The sequence below is a fragment of the Toxorhynchites rutilus genome, chromosome 3 (assembly GCF_029784135.1).
Source record: "Toxorhynchites rutilus septentrionalis strain SRP chromosome 3, ASM2978413v1, whole genome shotgun sequence".
NCBI lineage: Eukaryota > Metazoa > Arthropoda > Insecta > Diptera > Culicidae > Toxorhynchites > Toxorhynchites rutilus.
Genome location: NC_073746.1, coordinates 287,483,362 through 287,508,171, shown reverse-complemented (window position 1 = coordinate 287,508,171; position 24,810 = coordinate 287,483,362). Strand labels below are relative to the sequence as shown.

Here is a 24,810-nt window from a genome sequence, read left to right as displayed (position 1 = left end):
AGAGTAGAGAGTAGAGAGTAGAGAGTAGAGAGTAGAGAGTAGAGAGGGTAGAGAGTAGAGAGTATAGAGTAGAGAGTAGAGAGTAGAGAGTAGAGAGTAGAGAGTAGAGAGTATAGAGTAGAGAGTAGAGAGTAGAGAGTAGAGAGTAGAGAGTAGAGAGTAGAGAGTAGAGAGTAGAGAGTAGAGAGTAGAGAGTAGAGAGTAGAGAGTAGAGAGTAGAGAGTAGAGAGTAGAGAGTAGAGAGTAGAGAGTAGAGAGTAGAGAGTAGAGAGTAGAGAGTAGAGAGTAGAGAGTAGAGAGTAGAGAGTAGAGAGTAGAGAGAGTAGAGAGTAGAGAGTAGTGAGAGTAGAGAAAGTGGAGAGTAGAGAGAGTATGAGAGTAGAGAATAGAGAGACTAGAGAGAGAGAGGAGAGTAGAGAGTAGAGAGAGTAGAGAGAGTAGTAGAGAGTAGAGAGAGTAGAGAGCAGAGAGAGTAGAAAGAGTGGAGAGTAGAGAATAGAGAGAGTAGAGAATAGAGAGAGTAGTGAGTAGAGAGAGTAGAGGAAGCAGAGATTAGAGAGTAAAGAGAGACGAGAGAGTAGAGAGAGTAAAGAGAGTAGAGAATAGAGAGAGTAAAGAATAGAGAGTAGAGAGAAGAGAGAACAAATTGTAGAGTAGATAGTAGGAAATGAAGAGCAGAGAGTTGATAGTTAAAGCCAAAATTGAAAGAGCAACAATTGATCGCAAAGAAAGAGTAGAAGTTTGAGACCTAGAGACATTTGGATTGAAAAAGAAACATTGAATAAAAGAAAAGAAAAAAAAAGTTGTGAGAGTCTGTTCGAGTGCAACAGCAAAGCTATTTCAATGACTTGGTGGTAAACGTTTTCAAACATAAAATTGTGCCGCTAGTTATATAATAAGAAGAAATTGTTTAATTTAATAGAATTTCTTCATACTGGAAGGACTTACGGAACGTGTCATGTAATTTTTCAACTCGTAACTTCGCAGGCGACTGTTGGTTTGAGGACACTATTTTTAAAACGGCCTGGTTCAGACAGCTTTCGATCAACACCAATGTACAGTTAGAAGTGCAATGAAGTACTTCAGAATCGTTTACTTCTGTTTTTGCATAACACACCGTGATATTTGGGTAATTTGGCATCAATTTGTAACATCTGGTAGGTCAAGGCATGGGCTTCAGATTCTGGATTGGTCAGCTTGTTTACAAGATCTAAGCCCTATCAAAAACTTATGAGGAGTGATCGTACGAATAGTAGATGCAGCTTACAAGCAGTATGAGTGATCTGAAGAGCTTGAACGAGCAGTATCCTTTGCGTAGATCGAGATACACACTACAACATGGCGCAACTTGGTCGAAACCACCCCGAATGGTTTATTTGATCTGATTGAGAACTGTAGATGACCTATGAATAAGAAACTTATTGTGATGCATATGAAACTGACATTAATTTTGTAAAGGAGTGAGAGTTTTTCCATTTAGTTCTATTGTTATGAAACATTGGAATTTTAGTTTTTTTTATCGTTACGCGCCTGAACACAACAATCAAGTTCAAATGGCCAGTCTTTTAAATGAAGATAGTTATTATATCCTACATTATATATTTCAGTTCATCCGACTTCTTACATATCTCTGTAAACTCAGAAAAAATGAGTGGTTCTATAGTCGTGGAACGCAGTGTATGTGTGACGCTAAATACTCGGCCACGGGAACCGGGGCGTTCTATATTTATTGAACAGGAATATTTAGATTCATCAAATTTGACTAGCACGGATATTTTTTTTTAAATGAAAAAAATCAACATTGAAGTAAACGTCAAATGAAAGTTCTTCTTCGTTATATGATAAGGTTAAAAGTCCCTCATACTGTTAGTCAAAGGTCCTCATATTATACGAGGGCGGTCCGATAAGTACTCAGCCTGATCGCCCGATAGTGTCAGTATCGCAAGAGAGATTACTATCGTGTAGTACATTATCGTAAACGGCTACTGTCAAAAGCCGAATCGGACTCGTAGTTTTGTTTTGGCCGTGCGTGGAAGCGGGTGTGTCCGCGGATTTTAGAAAAATGGAAATTCCGCCGTCGCCACTGCCAAATTGGTCGAATTGCACTACGAACTGCTGCCCCATCCACCGTATTCTCCAGATTTGGCCCCGTGCGACTTTTTTTTTTTGTTTCCAAACTTGATAAAGTCACTTGCTGGGCAGTAATTTGAGTCGAATGAGGAGGTCATCGCCGCCACGGAGGCCTACTTTACAGACCTCGAGAAAACGTATTTATCAGATGGATTAAAGAAGTTGGAGCATCGCTTCGCGTTTATAATCTCATTTGTATTATTTGTGAGTTCTGAAGGGTGTCCCACAACAAATTGCCTTTTCAATCTTTCAGACAATAAATATAACGCATCAGTAAGCTTTTGACATATTGCATTCGGTGAAGAACAGTAGCCCCGGAGGCTGCCGGAAGTCCGCCTTGACGTAAGTTTCATCATCCATGACGAGACAATGAGGCTTCATCAGCATCTGGGTGTACAGTTTCCGGGCCCGTGACTTTCCCACCGTATTTTGCCGTTCGTCACGACTTGGAGCCTTCTGCATTTTGTACGTTTCCCTCCCAGTCATTGGCTCTCTGTACGAAAGACTTGAACAGATTCAATTTTTTGGCCACATCCTTGACCGAAGCATTGGAATCTTACTTAAACGCTTCCACGACACTCTTATGATCCTGATCACTAATAGGCCATCCATTCTTACTGCATTTCTCCTTCCATTCGATGCTCAGAGTTTCGTAGTAACGTATAATCTCACGACTCACCATTGTCTGCACGATTCCGAGTTGTTTTCCGATGTCCCGATTAGAGAGTTGAGGATTTTCGAGGTACTTGCACAAACTCAATTAGCGACGTTGCGTTTCGGGTGACGCATTTTTTCCTATTTTTCGAAAACTTACAGCGATAAAAATGCAGCATAAACAATACACTCTAAACTACTTCTACCCACATTTTTGTAAAACTTTATTTGTAAAACAATCATAAATAATAATTTTTGATCATGAGGATTACTATCTTGACATAAAATTATAAGAGTGACGTCTTTTCTTTATTTGTTTCACTAACAATTCATACGTGTGATTCAACCATACACGAGCACTATTTACCTAACGATATGAAAAGATCGATGATATGCGTGCGAGAATAATGCACAAACTGACCATATGTCGTAATTTGTTTCCTTATGTCAATATACGCATTGCATTGCATACATATTCATCGCAAACGTTAAAGCGGTTATTTTTTTTTGCAGTTGATGCACATTCGGTCATAAGAGAATATGGTGTCTGACGGTGATTTTACGCTGCATTTGCATTTCAAACTAGCAATTCACCCATGCCTGATTTGCAATGGTATATCAATATTGTACCGCACCGATGTGTTAATTGCAAGTTATTGAAGGTACGGTAGATAGGCACACAAATGGGCTGAACAAATGTATGGGATAATGGATTGCTTCCAATTTTCGATAATTTGAACCTTTTACTGATTATGGAATGGTAATGTACATCATATCATACACATGTTAAAGAATTTTTGATTCAATTCGTATGCATATCATCAAAATTCGTTTGTAGAAAAAAAAGCTATCAATGTTAACAAATAAAGGGTGTCCACATCAAATTAAATCACGGAAAAAACGCTGTTGAAAATTATCCATTGGATATTTTTCTCTTGAAAATTAGGGTAGAAGTAGTTTAGAGTGTAGTGTTTGCACTGTATTTTTATCGCTATCAGTATTTCGAAAATTGTAAAAAAATTGAGTCACCCGAAAAGCAACAGTGCGAATTGATTTTGCGCAAGTATGTGGAAAATCCTCAGCTCTCTCATTGGCTCATCATGAATGATGAGACTTACGTCAAGGCGGACTTCCGTCAGCTTCCGGGGCTACTGTTCTTCACCGATTAGCACAAGTTTGATGTTCCGGAGGAAGTAAGGAAGCAGAAACTTTCAAAGTTTGTCAAGAAATACATGATTTGGCAAGCGATATGCTCATGTGGTAAACGGCGTGCGCTGTTCAGGACTATCGAGATAAAAATGCAAATCCAAAATGGCCGCCACAACAAAATGGCGATAATTTTTTTTCTCAAAACCCCATCAATATCAAATGTATGGACTTGAGTAGTAGAACACAGTAGATCATGAAAAATCCAAAAATCAAAAATCAAAAAAATCAAAGATGGCCGCAGTCATGAAATATCCAATTAGTAATTGGTAATTGGCAATTACTTTTTTTCATGCTCCCATATATGGGCATCAAATGAAAGATCCCCTTTGTCATATATTTACGTTGTGATCAAGCAAATCATTTGTCATGACAATTGTCATGCGAAAATGCGAAAACAGAATAGAAACTGAGAGAGGTTGGCGTCGATATCATGCCTCATACCGTATGTTTCTATTCTGTTTTCGCATTTAGGCATGACAATTGTCATGACAAATGGTTTGTTTGGTTGTGATTCCTGTGTATTCTAATTACCCTGATTGTAAACTTAACAAAAACATGAATACTGATTGTAATTCGTATCAATATTGTCAGAGAAGAAACACGCGAATTGAATTAAAGGGGACACAAAAGTATTCACAGTGGTTTCTGTTTTCCCGAAATAATAAATTCTCTCGGTCATAACACCCTTCCTTGACATTATTTGCTCCTAAATTAGTACATGCCTTTATCTATATGGCTCTAGAATCGTAGGGTTATCTAAATTCGTAGGGTAATTTGTGCACTACGCTTCATAAGTATGCGTATTCCATAAAAACGCCTTATTAGTAGGCGTATTCCATAAATGGCTGATTTCATATTTCCTCATAAAAAGTTGATTGGAATATGTGTATCAAATGAATGGACTTGACTTGGAGAACACGCTGCATTATGAACAACATACATTCAAACAGGTCGCCCTCACATAAAATGGTCGACTATATATTCCTTGTAACCCCCTCAATATCGGTATCAAATGAAATGATTTAACTAATAGACTACTGCACGTCACGGAAACATTCCGAGAAAAGCAAGCAAGAAATAAAAATTATAAAAAAAATAGTTTTGAATGGTTTCATTGTAAAGAAATATACTAAAGATACAGATAATGTACTAAAACTAGGAAATAAAATAAGTAAAAAAAACTTTTTAATTTAAACGGCTGTGGTTAGGCATAATAATAATACAGATAATGTACTAAAAGCTAAAAAAATAATCAGGTAAGTAAAAGCTAGCAGTTGTCATACCCATACCCCTTTATGAGACTGAAATGAAATCGTGGAACACGTTGGTTTTCCATTATCCACATAACATAAAAAAAATTCAAGAAAATAACGCTGAAAACAATATATAAAAAATATTTTTTTAGCAACGTATTTTTAAAACCCTAAAAATATATGAATAGCCCATAAAATTAACCAACATTTCAAGGCAAGTCAAGGTAAGACAAAAAGGAAGAGTACTTCTACAGGGAAAAAGTTTTCCTAATAACAACTTTTTCATGTTTTCTTCCAAAAACTAATTTTGTTTAAGGGGTGACCCCTGTCTCGAAATCGAATATCGAAAAATAATGAATTTTCTTGATTTTTTCGGACGTTAGGAATAAAGTGAAGTGTTCGGGTATTTTGGTTATTGTTTAAGGTACCGTTTTGTCTCATATTCCGAACAGTCTCAATTTCCGAACACTTCAGTTTAAAATAAATGTAAATTCACTAAACTTTTATGTTATAAATAATTGAATAATGAAAACACAGATATTCTTTGAGGTATAGGCTTCATTTTGACATCATCGACGTACCACAGGTATCGATAGAGCCTTTAATTTATAATTTATAATGATAAAATGTTTGCGTTAGCAAATTCCGTAAAAAACAAGCATTGTTCATTTTTCACTTTTTGTAGTTGTTTCAACTATTTTGTCTGTTGTTTTCATGTGAAATGCTAGAGAATGTATGAACCTACAATACATGGGTGAAAAAAAATGATATTTTATGCAGAAATCTTCATTAAAATTAATATTGAAGTAGTGTTCGGAATATGAATCAAATTTCTACGCATGATTCAAATTCCGAACACTTAATTCCCAAATGTAAATTTACTGAACTTTAATGCTATAAATATTTGAATAATCAAATCTTTGGGTTATAGCCTTCATTTTTACATCAGCCTATAATTTAAAATATTAAACATTTGCAAAAAAGTGACAGGTAAAACCAATGATAAAATGTTTGCGTTAGCAAATTCTGTAAAAAACAAGCATCGTTAATTTTTCAGTTTTTGTAGTTTTTTCAACTATTTTGTTTGTTATTTTCATGTTAAGTGCTAGAAATGGTTAGAATCTACAATAAATGGATGAAATAAAATGATACTTTATGCAGAAATCTATATTAAAATTATTGTTCGGAATATAAATCAAGTTTCTACGCATGATTCAAATTGCGAACACTTAATTTTTAAATGTGAATTTACTGAACTTTAATGTTATAAATAATTTAATATTCAAAACCTTGACATAGGTTATGTGGGTTATAGACTTCATTTCAACATCATTTACAGGTATCGATACCGATATAACGCCCTTGGTCCCGAAACCATGTAAACTATAAGAAACAAATACAATCAATAATTGCAAAAGCAAAATCCAATTTTTGCGAGCATAACATTTTTCCAAAAAAGACTAGCTAATTGACTTTAATTTGATATATCGATCATATGAATCGAACCAGCAGTTTAAAAGTTATGATTTTTTTTAAAATTGCATTTATGCTGTTCGGAATTTGAGACAAAGGTGTTCGGAATATGAGTCAGTGACAAAAATGGTGTTCGGAATTTGAGACAAAAACGATTAAACATATTTTCAGTTTTTCACCATGAATATGTATTTGTAAATCAATTTTATTGTTGTCAAATGGAAAAGAAGGCTCTATTGTATCCAACAATCAAATTAATTTCACGAAAGAGTACCATTTTGAGTATTGAGACACTGTTTGATGGCTATCAAAGCTTAAGTGTTCGGAATATGAGACATTTTTTGAGTGACCTCATACTTTTGGCTGGAAATTTTCAACGAAAGCAAATATCGAAAAATCCTTTTAGGACAACATTTCTGAGGGTATAAACAAAACAAAAAAAAACTATATTTCCGACCTTCCAGACCGAGGTTTCGCCTTAAAGTCTAGATAGCGATAAAATGTATTTGACGAAATTTTAGATATTTATTACTATAGACTTTTGTCGAAGACGCTAACTTTTTATCTCTCACAGCTTTCGAAAAATCGGACGGACTCGATTATATACTATTTTAAACTAGACTTTTTCTATATTTCAAATACGATTTGTTTTGAGGGAAAATGATATATTTCAACCTTAAAGTGAATTTGAATTGCCTATTATGAGTACAGTGAAGTAAAAATCTTGATTTTGGTAGATACTAGTTGAAGATTCACCAGGAATTGTTCACAATTATATTGCAGCGTAATTAGAAAAGATAGATGTTAGGTTTCAAAGAACGAATTGTAGAGCGGATAAAGAGCTTCAATTTGGTTGATAGAAACATTCAAGTTCATTATGTAGTTTTTGGATAGAATGAAGAATAACGCCTCAAAAACCATTAACTTTTTAGTTTTTTACTTCTAAAATGTTACTTGAATTCACTAATTTGGAATTTTCACAACTATATCCTGTTTAAAATTCTCTTATCTTTCAAATAGAAAGAACAGAATTGTCCTACGTAACGTATTTTTTAATTAGACCCAGCACAAAAATACAAAGGCACACAAGAGGCCCGAAACAGGGAAAAAGCTCAAGAACACTGTGATTGTTGAAATTAGAACATATGTACAGAAGGATTTTCTTCCATAAAAATGATCCTCTATCATCGACTGAAAGCATTCGGATTTTTTATATGAGAAAAGTATTTTATGACCTTAAGGGGATGAATCAAAAATTAACTTCTTCTTTTATATTTAAAAAACGAAAAACATAGGCATGAAGAACAAAAAAAAAATTTTTTTGACTTATATAGAGTCAAAAATGTTTTTTTCGTTTTTTAAATATAAAAGAAGAAATTATTAAAAATTCGATTATATACAGTACAAATAAATCGGAGACTGTATATAATCGAGTCCGCCCTGTTCATGGCATTTTTACATGGAGACTCCTGTAAAACTAATGTTCTACTCTTAACATTTTTAATCGCAAGAGTTTATACACAAAATGTTACGAGTAAAATATTAGTAGTATTTTATTCAAAGAAAACATGAAAAATGTGTTGTTAGAAAACTCTTTCCATTCAGAAGGGCCCTTCTTACAATGTATGGATGACTTGTTGGTTATTGTATGGGCTATCCTATAAATTGTTTTGAGAATTTAAAAAAAGTTTTTGAAAAACATCAACTTAATTTTAAAAATATTTGTTTTTTTTAGTATATTTTTTAATTTTTTTTGTAAAAATTTGAAGAAAAAAATTTGGCCCTTTTCAAACAGTACTCTAATTTTTTTCTCCAGATTTCCAGTATGAAAAGTTGCTAATAAATGGAATACAAAAACGAGATTGACAATGTATGAACCAACTCACCGCATCACTCGACCCAACGTCATGAAACTCCTTCGGAGCAACAGAAGCAGCACCGTTGGTTGCAGCCATAGCTGAACATATGTAACAAAATACACAGCCATGGTGATGCGAGGGAATATCCCAACGTGGATGCCGAGCGTCTTCCATTCTATCAATGCGAACACGGCAATCACACAGGTAAAAGGAGTTAGCAAAGACGTCCACTGGATGCATCGTACACACTTGAAGCACTGTATTGCTTGAAAGCCACTGCCAAGCTCCGCTATTGGGCCGCTAGTTTCATCGATTCGTTGAAGCATACGCTGCCTTTTATCCATGTTTAGGAGCGCAAAGACTGGTACCGCCACCGCCATAATGTAGCGCAAAACGTGGAAGATGTCCAGCATCCGCTGGATGATGACTGACCCGGTGTTGAGTTTGATAATTTCGGAAAGAAGCGCATAGTGCAGCAACATGTAACCATACACCATAGTGGAGAGGAGCAGGACTGTCCCATTTATAGTTTTATACAACAAGCGGTGACGTTTCTTCGTACTGGTTACCACGGGGTGCAATCCCAACACTTTCAGGACGAACGTAATTTGATGAAAGGCATCAAGTTCTATCCGCTGGTTAGGTCGATTGACCATGTTTCATTGCAAAATGGTTGATTGCAACTGGTCGGAAGGGAATGCTAAATCATTCAGTTTTCTGTTCGGCGTTCGGTTTGTGAATACATATGAATACATATATGGTGAATAAGTATATGGTGACTGGGAATGTTTATCAGGCGAGGCGTGTTTGTTTTTCAGTTGTTTGCGTTAGGATGTGGTTACCAGCTGTTCGATGGGTGGGATTAATTTATGGCGACAGGAAATTGCTGCTGTTATATAGCGATGGTATGTAAATTATGAATATCTGCTGGGAACGTGGTGTGTTATAAATGGCCGTGTTCATCATTTCGAATCAAGTTTAGAAAAATAACTATATGGGGAGGGTGGTTCTTGACCGGCTTACTGAATTGTAAATGCCATAGTGTACTTAAATGATTAGACATTTGGCGACGTCACCATTGAATTGATTAGTAAGAGTCTTCTACTATGTTTTCTACCAGTTGATGCGGTTTATGAGCGTAATGAAAAAGAAATACAGGGGCCAAATCGGGAGTACTTTTATCAACATGCTCCAAAAATGTGGTGCTGAATTGACACTGGCATAGCCTTTTATCTAACAACGACTTGTTGTGCTGTACATAAGTCGTTCACGATGATTATAAATATTCAATAATTAAGTAGTCAAGATGAAATGACGAACGCTAGAAATAAATGGTCAAAATAAAATCTCAAATTGAAATATTGTCAATGGTGGGTTCTAAAATTGACCCCACGTTCGCTTAGTATGATTATTTTACTTATATTAAATAATAAAATATAATAAAATAATAATAAAATAATAATAATAAATAATAAAATTAAAAAACAAAATAGAAGGTCGCCCATTGTGCTTTAAATTAACATAGATTAATTAATTAGCTTGGTCGCGTTAAAATTTGACTTTAATAATCTATGTTTCAGGGAATAATTACTGACCGACAAGCAATTTTGGGAAATGTGAAAAACATTCTATAATTATAATTATGACGAAAATTCTTTCTCTCAGCTAATACACACTCGATCACAGGCGATTATATATTTTTCCACTACCATCACAATAACAATACGGTGTTTTTAATAACCAGAACACAACGCAACCTATTCGCACGGTAGCAGAGTAATAACTGAATTGTGCCTCGTCGCTACATTATATACATGACAGTTCTCCGATTCGCACTTGTATATATCTTACATTAAGTTAATCTTTGCACTTTATGCGAGGATTTATATCATGCTTATCAATTCTTTTATATATCCGGTCTTCGCCCGAAGGAAGATATACTCTATTTCTTGTGAGAATTGGAATGGATTCTGTATAATGAACTACTACCAAGCTACCTGTTTCTCACATGTATGGCTCGCAGCAGTTTCCTCCGAGGAAGCAAACATGTGTTGGGATAGAATATTTAAGCTGTTTGAAAGTTGGCGAAAGATTGTGGAACAGAACTATGGATATAAAATTAAATTATAATGCTTTGATTGAAAATGATGTTTTTGTTTTCTCAAAAATCGACATTAACTTTTCGGACAACCCAATATGAGCTATCCTGATTCATCCTGAATTTTATTTTCAATCTTCCTGATTTTTTCAAATTATAGTTGGCAACCCTGTATACACGTTATTGATGGCGTTGGTAGGAAAACATACACAATTACAGAACGATCATTTGGAAGAATCGTCATTAGGTAATATTAACGGACTGGACTCTGATTTAACATCGAATATTTAATACTACATGGGCTCAAAAGTCCCGGGATTTTTAAGGTGAAGGTGGAAGGAAGCCACAAATGGCGCTCACTTCTTTCATCTCCCTCTCTTACCCCTCGCCCGATAGTCAATAATTTTGCGAAACAGTGTGTAGAAAATGATCGTTCGTCGCACACTTCCCATCAAGTAATATCAACCAAACACTAATCGATTACTCACAAGATATTAGGATATTAATCTGCCGTCGCAATGTATAATGAAAAACGTCGGAAAAAGCCCATCTCGAGCTAGTGCTCTGAAAGTTAAATTTCAATTTTTCAATTTTCTGCAATGGTTTTGTTCGTATTGGTAAAAGCGTCGTTATTTTTCCGACACTGATGCCAGACAACATCTTCGAAACAGCTATAAAAACCACTCAATAAAATGTTATTCCTGAGTCTTGCGTTTCATGTCATGAAAATCAATAAAATAAAACTGTGTTGATATCAATACAATTATTATTTTCACGTTTAATGGGTCTATGAGCAACTTTAACATCGGTTAAGAAAATTGTAATGCAGAGCTCGGAACACTGCCACGGCTGCCTTTGTTGTCGAAAAAAGTAATCGGAAAAGTATGACATCCAATCAAAATGCCTCGGTCAACGCAGAGAAGGATTAAAGTTCTCGAAAAAATACGATCAACGAAGGAAAATATTAAGGAATTATCAACATCGAGTTACTGTGCGGAATAACTTGTTAATACCAAAAGAGCCCCACTTCGCATGTGTTATAAATTTGCTCTTGTTATGCTCGTTTATGATCACAATTTTACTTCATATGCAAATACACCTTCTATATATATTCATATTTGCAATTGTTCATTGGAACACATCGTTCATACATTTTACTTCAGTATTGAATGGTTATTTTCTTCAAATATATTCTAAGACTTATGTCAGTGAAGCGCAAAACAGTCTGATAAATGAATTGATCTATTTACGTACAAAAATCAGAACAAACCGTGTGATTTGCTTTTCTCTCACAAACACTTTTACCCCATGAAAACACGTGCTTTACATATTTACTACAATGGCTTCCTTCCACCTTCACTTTAATGGAAACAATCGGGCAAAGCTGTATTTATTCTTCAAAATAGTTTCCTGCGATGGCAATACAATTGGTAAATCGAGTTTCCAACATTTCGATTTCCTTTCTGTATTACGAAACGTCTAAGTCTCCGGAACATGACTCAGTTTTGGCTAAAAAAAATATGTTTCAACGGCAAACAGGCTAGCGGGATTTTAAAAAAGAGTACAGGTCGGACTCGATTATATATAGACTCGATTATATTAGGCTGTCAAAAAAGTCCTGCGGTTTTTTTTTTAAATTTTCATTTGTTCATAAAATTAGTTACAATTATCTGTTTTAAGTCAAATATGCGCCGTTTTGTTCGATGACTTGTTCTCAACGAGATGCCAACTTCATAATACCCCTGTTATAGAAGCTCGATGAACACCTGAACGGCGCGCAGACAGGAGACCTAGACGGCGTTGAGGAGGACTACACCGGTGCAATGAACAACGACGACGTACCACCCCCGACGATGGGTGAAGTTAAGGAGGCCATTAATCAGCTCAAGAACCACAAAGCAGCTGGTAAGGATGGCCTCGTAGCGGAGCTCTTCAAGGGAGGTCCGAGAAAACTTGTAGAGTGTATGCACCGGTTGGTAGTCAGGATCTGTGACACAGAACAGCTACCGGAGGAGTGGAAGGACGGGGTAATCTGCCCCATCTATAAAAAAGGCGACAAGTTGGATTGTGGGAACTATCGTGCCATCACAATCCTGAATGGTGCCTACAAAATTTTGTCTCAGATCCTCTTCCGCCGCCTATCGCCAATAGTAAGTAGATTTGTGGGAAGTTATCAGGCCGGATTCATGCCCGGTTGCTCGACGACGGACCAGATTTTTACACTGCGTCAGATCCTCCAAAAGTGCCGCGAGTATCAGGTCCCTACACACCACATCTTCGTCGACTTCAATGCCGCATATGATACAATCGACCGACGACAGCTATGGAGGATCATGGACGAACACGGCTTTCCCCGAAAGCTGACAAGACTGATTCGGGCAACGATGAACGGTGTGCGGTGCAGTGTGCGGATCTCAGGTGAGCTGTCGGAATCAATTGAGACTCACAGGGGACTTCGACAAGGCGATGGAATCTCCTGTCTGCTCTTCAACGTGGCGCTGGAAGGTGTTATGCGGAGAGCGGGCTTCAACATGCGGGGCACGATTTTCAACAAGTCTAGTCAGTCTATCTGCTTCGCCGACGACGTGGACATAATCGGAAGAACACATGCGACGGTAGCCGACTTGTATACCCGACTGAAACACGAAGCAGGGCTGATTGGGCTTGGGATCAATGCGTCTAAGACTAAATACATGTTAGCTGGAGGGACTGATCGCAACAGAGTTCTTCTTGGTAGTAGTGTTGTGATCGACTGCGACGAGCTCGAGGTGGTAGAGGAATTTGTCTACCTTGGCTCGTTGATAACAACTGACAACAACAACAGCCGTGAAATTCGAAGACGCATTGTCAATGGAAGTCGTGCCTACTATGGGCTCCGCAAATCCTTGAGGTCCAACAAGCTCCGACCCCGTACGAAGTGTACCATGTACAAATCCCTAATTCGACCAGTTGTTCTCTATGGGCACGAAGCATGGACGATGCTTGAAGAGGACTCACAAGCGCTTGGAGTTTTCGAACGCCGAGTGCTCAGAACAATATACGGTGGTGTACAGGAAAGCGGAGTATGGAGAAGGAGAATGAACCACGAACTGGCGCAACTCTACGGCGAACCCAGCATTCAGAAAGTCGCCAAGGCTGGACGAGTGCGATGGGCAGGGCATGCTGCAAGATTGCCGGACAGCAGCCCTGCAAAGATGGTGTTCGCATCGAAGGAACAAGAAGGAGAGGAGCCCAGCGAGCGAGGTGGTTGGACCAGGTGGAGCAGGACTTGGCAAGAATCGGTGCAGCCGGGAGTTGGAGAACTGCAGCCATGGATCGGGACTATTGGCGAAAAATTGTGAAGAAGATCTAATCTCTCAATGGGATGAAGTATCATTATAAATAAATAAATAAATAGAAGCTCGCTTCCTTATTGGCAAAAAGCTCGGGTAGCCAATTTTCACAGGCCTCTTTTGTGGCTAACTTCTGACTACCTAGCTCGTTCGCCATGGACAAAAACAGGTGGTAGTCACTTGGTGCAAGGTCCGGACTATACGGCGGATGCAAAAGAACCTCCCATCCGAACTCCCGGAGCTTCTGGCGCGTCACCAAAGAAGTGTGTGGCCTGGCGTTGTCCTGATGGAAGACAATGCGGCCTCTGTTTATCAAAGATGGCCTCTTCTTCATGAGTGCTACATTCAAGCGGTCCAGTTGTTGGCAGTACAGGTCCGAATTGAGCGTTTGGCCATAGGGAAGCAGCTCATAATAGATTATTCCTTGACAATCCCACCAAACACACAGCAGAACCTTCCTGGCCGTTAATGAGGGCTTGGCCACCGTCTGAGCCGCTTCAGCGGGCTTCGACCACGACCGTTTGCGCTTCACGTTGTCGTAAGTGACCCACTTTTCATCGCCAGTCACCATCCGCTTCAGAAACGGGTCGATTTTGTTGCGATTCAGTAGCGATTCACATGCGTCGATACGGTCAAAGATGTTTTTTTTTGCGTCAACGTGTGTGGCACCCATACATCAAGCTTCTTTGTGAATCCAAGCTTCTTCAAATGGTTAATAATGGTTTGATGACTTATCCCCAGCTCTTGGCCGATGCTACGGCTGCTACTATGCCGGTCTTTCTCGGCTAATTCAGCGATTTTGTCGCAATTTTCGACGACAGGCCTTCCGGAGCGTGGTGCATCTTCGACGACCTCTAAACCAGAACGAAAACCTTGAAACCATCGTTGTGTGGTGGAAATGGAAACTGTATCGGGTCCATAAACTGCACAAATTTTATTGGCAGCTTGAGATGCATTTTTGCCTTTGTCATAGTAGTACTGTAAAATATGTCGGATTTTCTCTTTATTTTGCTCCATATTTGCGACACTATAACTCACGAACGACTCAACCAAACAAAACACTGTCAAGAACTATATTATAGCGCAAAATACCTTTCCAACAAGCTATAGTATGACTCGATACAATGAATACAACTAGAACTACGCGCTTACAACGACACCTCGCGGAAATACCGCAGGACTTTTTTGACAGCCTAATATATTCTAAGACTTGTGTTAGTTAAGCGCGACACAGTCTGATAAATGAATTGATCTATTTACATAAAAAAATCAAAACTAACTGTGTGATTTGCTCTTCCCTCACGAACACTATTACTTCATGAAAACACGTGCTTTTACATATACTACTACAATGGCTTCCTTCCACCTTCACCTTAATGAAAACAGTCGTTTTTTTTTGGGCAAAGCTGTATTTATTCCTCAAAATAGTTTCCCACGATGGCAATACACTTCGTATAGCGAGTTTCCAACATTTCGATTTCCTTTCTGTATTACGACACGTCTAAGTCTCCGGAACATGACTCAGTTTCGGCGATGACCTTCTCATTCGATGTGAATCTCTTTCCGTGGAGCCACCGCTTAAGATTTGGGAACATATATTAGTCGCTGGGGGCCATGTCTGGAGAATATGGTGGGAGAACAACCAATTGGAATCGTAATTGGTCCAATTTAGCCATCGCTTTCAAGGACGTATGCGACGGTGCGTTGTCTTGATGGTACAGAACTTTTTTTCTTCGCCATATAGCTCCTTTTTTCTTTATTTCGTCGTTCAGTTTGTCCAGTTTGTTCAGTTTGTTTATTTTTCCCTTCTGCAGGTGATCGACGAAGATAATGCCATGCGCTTCCCAAAAAACGGAGGATAAAACCTTCCCGGCCGACCGATGGTCTTTTGACCGGCTTTCGTGGCTTGTAAGCCATTTTGCAGACTGCTCATTGGACTCAGGAGTGTGGTAATGCATCCACGTTTCATTCATTGCCATAAAACGTCGAAAGAAGTCCACTCGCTTACGTTTCAACGACGCCAAACCGGCTGTTGAATCATTAATGCGCCGCTGTTTTTGATCGACGGTCAGCAAACGTGACACCCATCGCGCGGATAACTTTTTCACGTCCAAAATGTCGTGCAAAATGTATGCCGCTCGTTCTACCTACGGCCTCAGCTATCTCGCGTAACTATACTTTACGATCGTTTAAAACGAGTCGATGCACTTGTTTTACGATTTTTGGGACCTGATTTTCGAATACACTTCACGGTGGAAACGAAATGAAGTGTATCCACGATGACAAGGGTCGACATCTGGATACGAAATTAGTTTCCCATTAAAACTTACCATCTCTTATATATATAAAAATGTTCTGTTCGTTTGTGTACGCGTCAAAATTTCGAAAAGTACGGAACCGATTGAGCTCAAAGTTGGACACAATATACTATCCACTCCAAGGAGTGTTGTTACGGCATAAAAATTGGAAAATTGGAAGAATTTTATATATTACCAGAGTGCGTTTCTGAAATTGAGCTTCTAATGAAAATCGACTATTCAGTAATGAATATGTGTTCTATGTGAAGGAAACATCTTTTTTCCGCGTGTTTGGCAAAATCATGAACTGAAATTGTGTTTCGTAGTGATTTAAAATCTATCGATTCCCCTCATCCATCTCTATATATATAAAAGTTTTCTGTTCGTTTGTGTGCGCGTTAAAAACTCGAATAGTACGGAACCGATTGAGCTCAAACTATGATACAATATACAAAAAAAAACCAAACACATCTAGGATTGTTATTACAACATAAAAAAATTAAAAATTCAACTCAACCATGCAACCACAATGTGCCACAGCAAAGCGTGGCATGGTACATCTAGTTACTTAACTTTAGATAAAATTTTGGTGTTAGATTACTTTACCAAGTGAAGAAAACAAAGTTTTCCATTCACATTGAACACCAATTTGATACGGAGAAGTTAACTATCATTAATAATTTTTATTTGCAAAAGTGCTAATTCTGCTTGAGAACCCATTATTATTCTTTACGCTTCACTAACTCGTAAAATGTAGTTCAAGGGCGTGCCGTTCATTTATTTACACCATGAAGTGTATTCGATGATCAGGCCCCTGGATTTCCTTCCAGGGCGAGGTGCATCTGCGGAGCTTGTACGACCCATTTTAAATTCATTACACCACCGATAAACTGTTGTTCTCAAAGAAGCTATGCTTCAAGAAATTCAAGAATTCTATACTTCAAGAAATAAATATCGCACAACTGCTTCTTCTTCTTGGATGGCACTAACGTTCCAGTGGAACTTTTGCCTTCTCAACGTAGCATTACTTGCGTTATTTTTATTAGTAATACATGGTTGAGATTTCTATGCCGAATAACACACCTTGAATGTATTCTGGGATGGCAAGCTCTAGAATATGCGTGACCACAGTGCAAGCCGGAAGAACTTTCTTTGACGAAAATTCCCCCGGCCAGAACGGGAATCGAACCCGAACCCCCGGCATGATAGTGTGGGATGCTTACCACTCGGCCACGGGAGCACAACGGCCCTAACAGCAATTTTGGAAACTGGAGAAAAAATCTGCAGCTACAAAAATACACAAGTTAGTTGAAAAAAAGTACAAAGTTAGTGCAATAAAGCTAGTGTGTCTGGGACACGCCTTTATTTCCGACGAAGTACTATGAAATAACATTATTCTAACCGTTCGTTTATTACTTATTAAGAAAACACAATCGAAAGGTACGCAATCATAATATAAATAAATACTATACTTACCGGAGTAGACTGCAGAGCACTTTAATTTTTACTAGAGCCGCTATTACTGCGAGTATAGCTTTCAGATGAATGAGCACGAAGCTGGTCGGGGTCAGCAGTGAAAACATGAGTGCAAGTAATTGCTCTCTGTAATTCACAGGAAATTTCTGTTTGCAACAAATTACATATGCGAAATTACCTAGGTGACACCCGATCGGCGGAACCAAAGCGATACTGATTAAGATATATCCTATTTTTCTCAAATGTACTGCAGCATAAGATACGTCAGCTGGGTCCAAATGGTCGTCTATTTCATCTAACGTACTGAAAATATCCTTCTGCTTGTAATAGGATCCGTGATAGATTAATATCGATATGATCAGCAGCAAATAATAGACACAGTTCATATTTTCTACAATAGTCGAAATGAGTGTCGAGTTAAATACTTCGTCGCCAAGTAAGGGAACTCTAGAGCCCCACGTATAGAACGCTCAAAAGCCAAGACAAATGAAACAATTTATGGCTTTACAAATGTGTTTCCAGTGCGAATTTCCGGTAATAGTGAATACGGGTGCCATACCGCAGAATTTACACACTAAACTAATTCGGTTGAAACACTGAACAGCACTCATGGTTTTTTTTGAACACTGATTTAACGGATATAGTTTATTAGTACTTCGAAAACAGACGTAATGCCGGGTACTTGGGATTCCAAACATTTAAAACGTCTAACACAATCAATAAACCACCGTAAAATGGACTCAACAAATACTTAACAACTTGTTTATCAAAATGGCAGAGCAGGTAATATTCATTTAGCTGATTGTATGTTTAGTTATTCAGCCGACAGTGTCCCGACTGGCATTATTCAGGATTCTTTGGTACCCGTCAAATGTTTCATTCGTAGGAATGCACTTAACAAATAACGGAACGATGATTGATTGAATAATGGTAGCGGATGGTGATCCTGAACCAACCCTCTCTCTCAGGAAAGGCAGAGGTGACTTAATAATTATCACCATGCGATTGAAAAAAAAATCATTCGCGTTTGTTTAATCTGCATGTTGTCGTTTATAATCCTTCTCTTTTTCTGAAAAGGAAAGAAAATAAGGTTCTCATTGTTGTCGAGTAATTTTTTGTTACGTTTCAGTGTTTTACCATCACTTCTCTTCCAGTTTATCGATTCAGCGGTGAAGTTTTCTCATTTTTACTCCAGAAATATTGATGGAAATAAAATACTAATCAAGTCGGGTAAGACGGACACACCACCGAAGGGAAAGGCAAACATTTTGTTTTGAAAACAATTTGATTTTCTCCTCCTTCTTTCTTTAACAGATGCCCACTAACTACGTTTGCAAGTGCAACCAGATATCATGGACGAATCAGCAGAGCGGTTTTTAAAACTTAATTCGGAATTGTTATTCCGAATGCCGGAAGCTATTCTATACGTGAAAAAATGAGAAAAATTACAAGTCCTTCTAGGTGATTTTAGTGTAGCCTTTTTGTTCGATCATTTTTAATGCTTATTTGAAGACCTTCAAAACTTATCGAGTACATAAACTTAAATTTTTAGTTGTCAGTTGTCAGTTTACTCAATCTTATTTGTTTAAAGATGCCGGACATATTCGTTTTGCAAAATTTCTGCCTCATACACAAATTTTATTATAAAAAGGAGATCTAGACTATCAATTTGTGGTGTGAAAGCTGTATATTTTTTGTGAAATTAACGAAGAAAAAATCAACGTTTACTTAAGGTGTCCATCTTTACCACCAATCTCCTACATAACGATTCATTAAATCACGAGCAACTAATGCAGTGCCGCACACATTTTTATATACCACTGTGAATCAGTCGCTCGTGATTCGGTCGCACAAAATGCAAACAAAGTGAACAAGTGCTCCTACATATGAAGGGATACTGTGGAAAGAGGTAATGTTACAATTTAACTTCCTCCTGAGGATAACTTATTGAAACAGGTCTGAGCCTGAACGCAGAACACTTGCAATTTGCATTACACAGTTTCGCTTCTAGCAGCGAGCAGTAAACACTCTTTCTTAATGCAGATGTTACACACACAACGTATTTGCTTGATACGAAGTGTAAGAGCAAAATCGTTTCGGAGGGTCAATAGCGTGTTGTGAATCAAATCCCAGTTCGATTTTGTTCGCAATTTCGAATCTAAGGTTGTATTTGATGAAATGATACAAAGCGTCGGTTTTCGTGCCGTCTGGTAGAAAGTGCTTGTGCATTTTTGCATCATACGTATCCGTTGTTGTCCTTCACGCTGTTATAGCGAGAGTAAGAAGTTCACATTCGGGATGCATACTCAGTGCAGTTGGCGCATTGCCAAAATGGAACAAATTGCAACATATGGGTAACTCGCGAGAACAAGAATAAATCGTGAATCAACAAGCTCTGTCCAAATTTGCATTGTTGACATAAGCGCCAACATAACCAAAAACCACTTTTGTCACATATGTATACTCATTCGTTACCATATACGCTAGACATATATTCTTTATCATACTCTAGATGTAAGAACATAGTTTGTTTGTTCAGAAACTTTAAGAATTGTTGAAAAAATCATTTTGATGTAACAGCCGATTTTAATAGTTATAAGGATGCAAAAAGTCGCAGGAGGGTTGAGAAGAATTACATCGTTAAACTCTTTCATAATGATTTGGTGGCCTCCTGAAAAAGGCCGTTTTTTTGGTTATTGGGTATTGTTTGTTCACTTCACCAGTGTTTACCGAGTGATGATGACAGAAGGATGATGAACAGTCGTTGGATGGTGCGTATCAGATAAAAGATACCGAAGTGGAACGAGCTATGATGAAAACCGCCCTCTGTGAACCTAAACGAGATGCCTCCTATGTTATGTATGGGTGAAATAAAGAAAAAATAACTCATCAATGTAATATAAGATAATTACCCATACCGAACACAATTATCAATTTTTCTCATCAGTAAAAACATGTTAAATTAATATAGAGAAAACATATTTGAAATGGAAAAGGTAATTTTCTTTTATAATCTTTACTTTCGGAGTGTTTATTCAACCCAATGCGAGTTTTAATTTAATTAACAACACCTAATACCTAATATGTAAAGCAATCATTTTTTCTAATATTTGTCCATTCCTTTGGGTGAAAATGAACACAACAAAACAGACAGCTTAAATCAAACGACCCGTTCTCGAGCGGGAACACACCTTGGTTTTTATTTATGAAAATTGAAATGAATCGTTTCATATATTCAAAAGTTTCCCCTACTTTCATGTATTTACAATTTTCCCCAGGCAGCTTGGTTTTGATGTCTCTGTTAGGGAATACATTTCGGTAGGAACAAAAGTTCCCCCTACTTTCATGTATTTGCGATGCCGATTTCTGCAGTTTGGTTTCGATGGCTCTGTTAGGGACCCGCCGCATGTGTCGTCAATTTCTACAAATCAGAAGTGGGTATTTCTGTTAGGATAGGGGTTGAAATTTTTCAATTGTTCGATAATTAGTTTCATGACATTTATTATTTTCTTCAATATAAAAAATTGTTATGGAATGCCGAAATCGACTGATGCAAAAATTTCATCAATCCATCATGGACAATTTTCGCGATGTACTCGATTTTCGATTCTCAATTTGCCAATACGTTGCCGAAAGCCGTAATCCTACGCCAATACAAACTTGTTTTTCGTATCATACCCTGTTGTGAAAGCACAGCTTGCATACCTCTTTCATTTTCTAGCTGTACCGTCAATTGAATGACTTTTTTTTCCGTCACAGATAATCCCCAAAATCAAGAATTGATTAAATATTCGTATGTATTTAATAAAATGGATCAATTTTTAATGGCGATAAAGAAACATCAAAAGATAATTTAACGGACCAAATTTTCCTTAAATGCTACATTTCTTCAAAATGGATTCGCTCTGCCGGGCAGACTTACAGTAGTTGACCGGAACCTTAGTCATGATCGATGAAATGATAAATGTCAGCATGTTCTTCAAAACGTTCGCCGTTTCACGAACGGTCTTGGCGATCAGTTGATTCTCTGTTTGACCTCATCATTATTGGAGTAGATTCGCCCATCAGTTTTCTATCGATCGCAGCTGAGGGCTATGGGAAGATTGGTAGACTTCGGTACAACGTATATCTTCAGTTGCTCCTTTTGTAGTATTGCCTGCTGCTTAGACGCAACCAGTCTAGACTGACGCTTTCGCATGAAAATGTCCATTTTAGCCATGTACTTGTTCTCAGTTGGGTCGGTTTCTTCGGCTTTTGATCCAAGGCGCAGGACGATGAGACTATCTTGCTCTCAGTCTCCTTCTTCAGCATCTGCTGGACTTTACGGTTGCGCAGCACTGTCGGAAGATCAGAGCCAGGCTTACTTTCGACGCTCTCATCATTTTTCTGAAGAAAGAGGATCGACTATATCCTGAGGGCACGCAGTGCCTCACGATGTTTCATTTTTTCGTGCTCTGTGAAGAAACTGGCAGTACCAAAAAAGTATTGGACGTAGTTTTCACCAAGGCTGCTGCAAATCAATTGATAAGGACGTCAATTTATTTTTGTACAAAGCCCAATAAACGCAGGAGAAAAATTTTGTGAATTGAATTCTATTTTGTAGTTTTTTGTCGTCAACCGAAATTAGTCAATTTTTTTCAATGCATTCGATCTAGAAATTTTCTTCCAAATCGCTGGAACTATCGACAGTTTGATAAAATCTAACGTCTTGATCAGGAGAGTAAGAAAAAAGACCACGAACGTTATACGTCAAGTTATACGTCAACCATGCGAATAAACGTCCAACAAAACACATGTTTGTTCGCATAAATTGACGTAACATGTTTTCCAATTGGATTAAAATAACAAAAATTCATAAAACCGTCCCAGCCCACTTTTGACCGTTAATGTTTATTAAATAGGCAAGTTATTTTGTATAAATTGTTCATAGTCATTATTATCCAGCAATAGGGATGGGTGGGTAATGTCGGGGACATAACTGGAGTGACGTAGGACAGAGCTGTCTTTGTTAAATATATTTTCATTATTCGTAGTCCTACTTCAACAACGCGATCGTATCCTGGACACAACTTCCAATATTACTGATATGTTCTTCATATTATTATTGTGTTATAAGTAGAGGCATGAGGATTAAAAATAAAACACAATATAAGGCCGCTCCGATTATTGACTGATTGTAAAATAAAGAGCACTGTACATCATCACAGCCATTTTACAATGAAAAAAAACTAAGAATTAAAAAAAATTACATACAATCTGTCAAATATACCGGGAATTTGTGGTTTTAAAGAAAATGCTTTATTTATGGTCTAAATTAGTATTATGCCTTCAAAATAGGCCCCTTCTGAAGCAATACACATTTTTCAACGAAAAATCCAGTCATCAAAACACTTCAGGAATTACCTTCAGCTCACGCATCGCATTCGTTTTTATGTCTTCAATATTGTCAAAACGGTTACCACGAAGCGATAATTTGAGTTTCGGAAATAGGAAAAGGTCAAAAGTGGATGAACGTGGGATCAGAATTTTATCGTTCAAGCATGTCTTCAGTCACTTCATTGCGATGAAATTCTTGAAGAAAATTGAGCTTTTTTGACACTAGTCGTGCTGCGACTTTTCTCATGCCTAAAACATCAACCAAAATATGACGAACGGTTTCGTGAAAAATATTTAATTCACGGGCTAGCTCTCTCAAATTTAAATTACAATTTCCGAGCACTATTTATTTTATTTTGTCAATGTTTTCATCAGTGGAAGAGGATGATGGTGATCCTTGACGTGGCAAATCGTTCATCTCTTCTCGGCCGTATTTGAATGCGTTATACCATGCATACACCCTTGTTTTCGACATAGTTCAGTATCCAAATATATTCTGCAACATCAAAGTTTCGGCACAAGAAATTCTGTTTGCAACACAACATTTCATACAATATCTTTGACCCAGTGATTTATCCATATCAAAAAGAAGGCAACTTTTTCTTAATGACGCTGTAAGCAAACTAAATGACAGATCGCGCTCGAAATTGACATTAGGACCACTGATAGTTGTACCAACATACAAAAATAAAGGTTAATGTTCAGTGGGATGATTCAAAATTACAAATTTCCGGTATATATTTGCCAGAATAGAATATCTTTAAAGTATTTCAGTTTAAGTACAGTAATTGCACGAACCTGAATACGCCGTTAATCGCCACGAATCTCATCATGCACAGTATAACCATCGCAATCGTCTGTACGAACACCAGCAAATAACAATAAACTGCCAGATAGAAACTAATAGTCCCAGAATACTCCATCGTGAAACCGGAAACATGACGTTTCCAGTACCAGAAGCTGAATGCGACTATAGCCATCGAGGTGAGTGTGACACCGCATATCGTTGCAATCAACCGATCGTGGAACGACTGATGATCTATTCGAATCCTATACTTGGACAACGCGCTGTCGATCTCGCACAGACATGCCAGGAGTCTCCTGGTTTTGTTGCTAGCCAGGTGACCGAACACCAGGCAATATATAACCATCGCATAAATCATAGTTGCGTGTACGATTTCAAGTCCTCCAACGATCCACGATTGGTATATTTCGTGTAGCTTCTGAATGTATATGATCCCAAAGACGATTCCCGTGTGCAGAGTGATGAAGGCTAGTATGTAAACGGTCACTACCGGTAGCTTACCGACACTAGTCGATGAATTCCAAGAGTCACACCTTAATCCTAACACGTTCAGCATGAAAGCCAAAGGACCGATTGAATCGTAAATATTGCTTATCACAAACCAGCGCATCGTTTTTCATAGGTGTTTCAACTTGCTATTGAAGTAATTTTCGTGCGTTTTCCCCGAAAGCGGAGCTCAAACTGGACTATGCGATAGATTTGAGGGAACTAGAAGCTTTCGGCAATAGCTGTAATCAGTTCCGGCTCTGTTATAATGAGCTTTAGTGTGAGTCACCAACACCAACTCATGATTATCATCACATTCGGTGTAATCAACCGAAAACTCGACTTAATTTGAATGGATATAA

At 37.8% G+C, this 24,810-nt stretch overlaps 1 protein-coding gene across 1 annotated transcript in view; it reads right to left on the bottom strand.

The window, feature by feature from the left end:
- Positions 1–24,572, bottom strand: part of LOC129774288 (gustatory receptor for sugar taste 43a-like) — a 51,903-nt gene extending 27,331 nt beyond the window's left edge. The window contains exons 1-2 of the mRNA XM_055778005.1: positions 23,956–24,572; positions 8,606–9,238 (exon numbers count right to left, since the gene is read on the bottom strand). Of these exons, the coding sequence (XP_055633980.1) occupies positions 8,606–9,238; positions 23,956–24,572 (1,250 nt within the window). The remainder of the gene's footprint in view (positions 1–8,605; positions 9,239–23,955) is intronic.
- Positions 24,573–24,810: the final 238 nt, after the last annotated feature.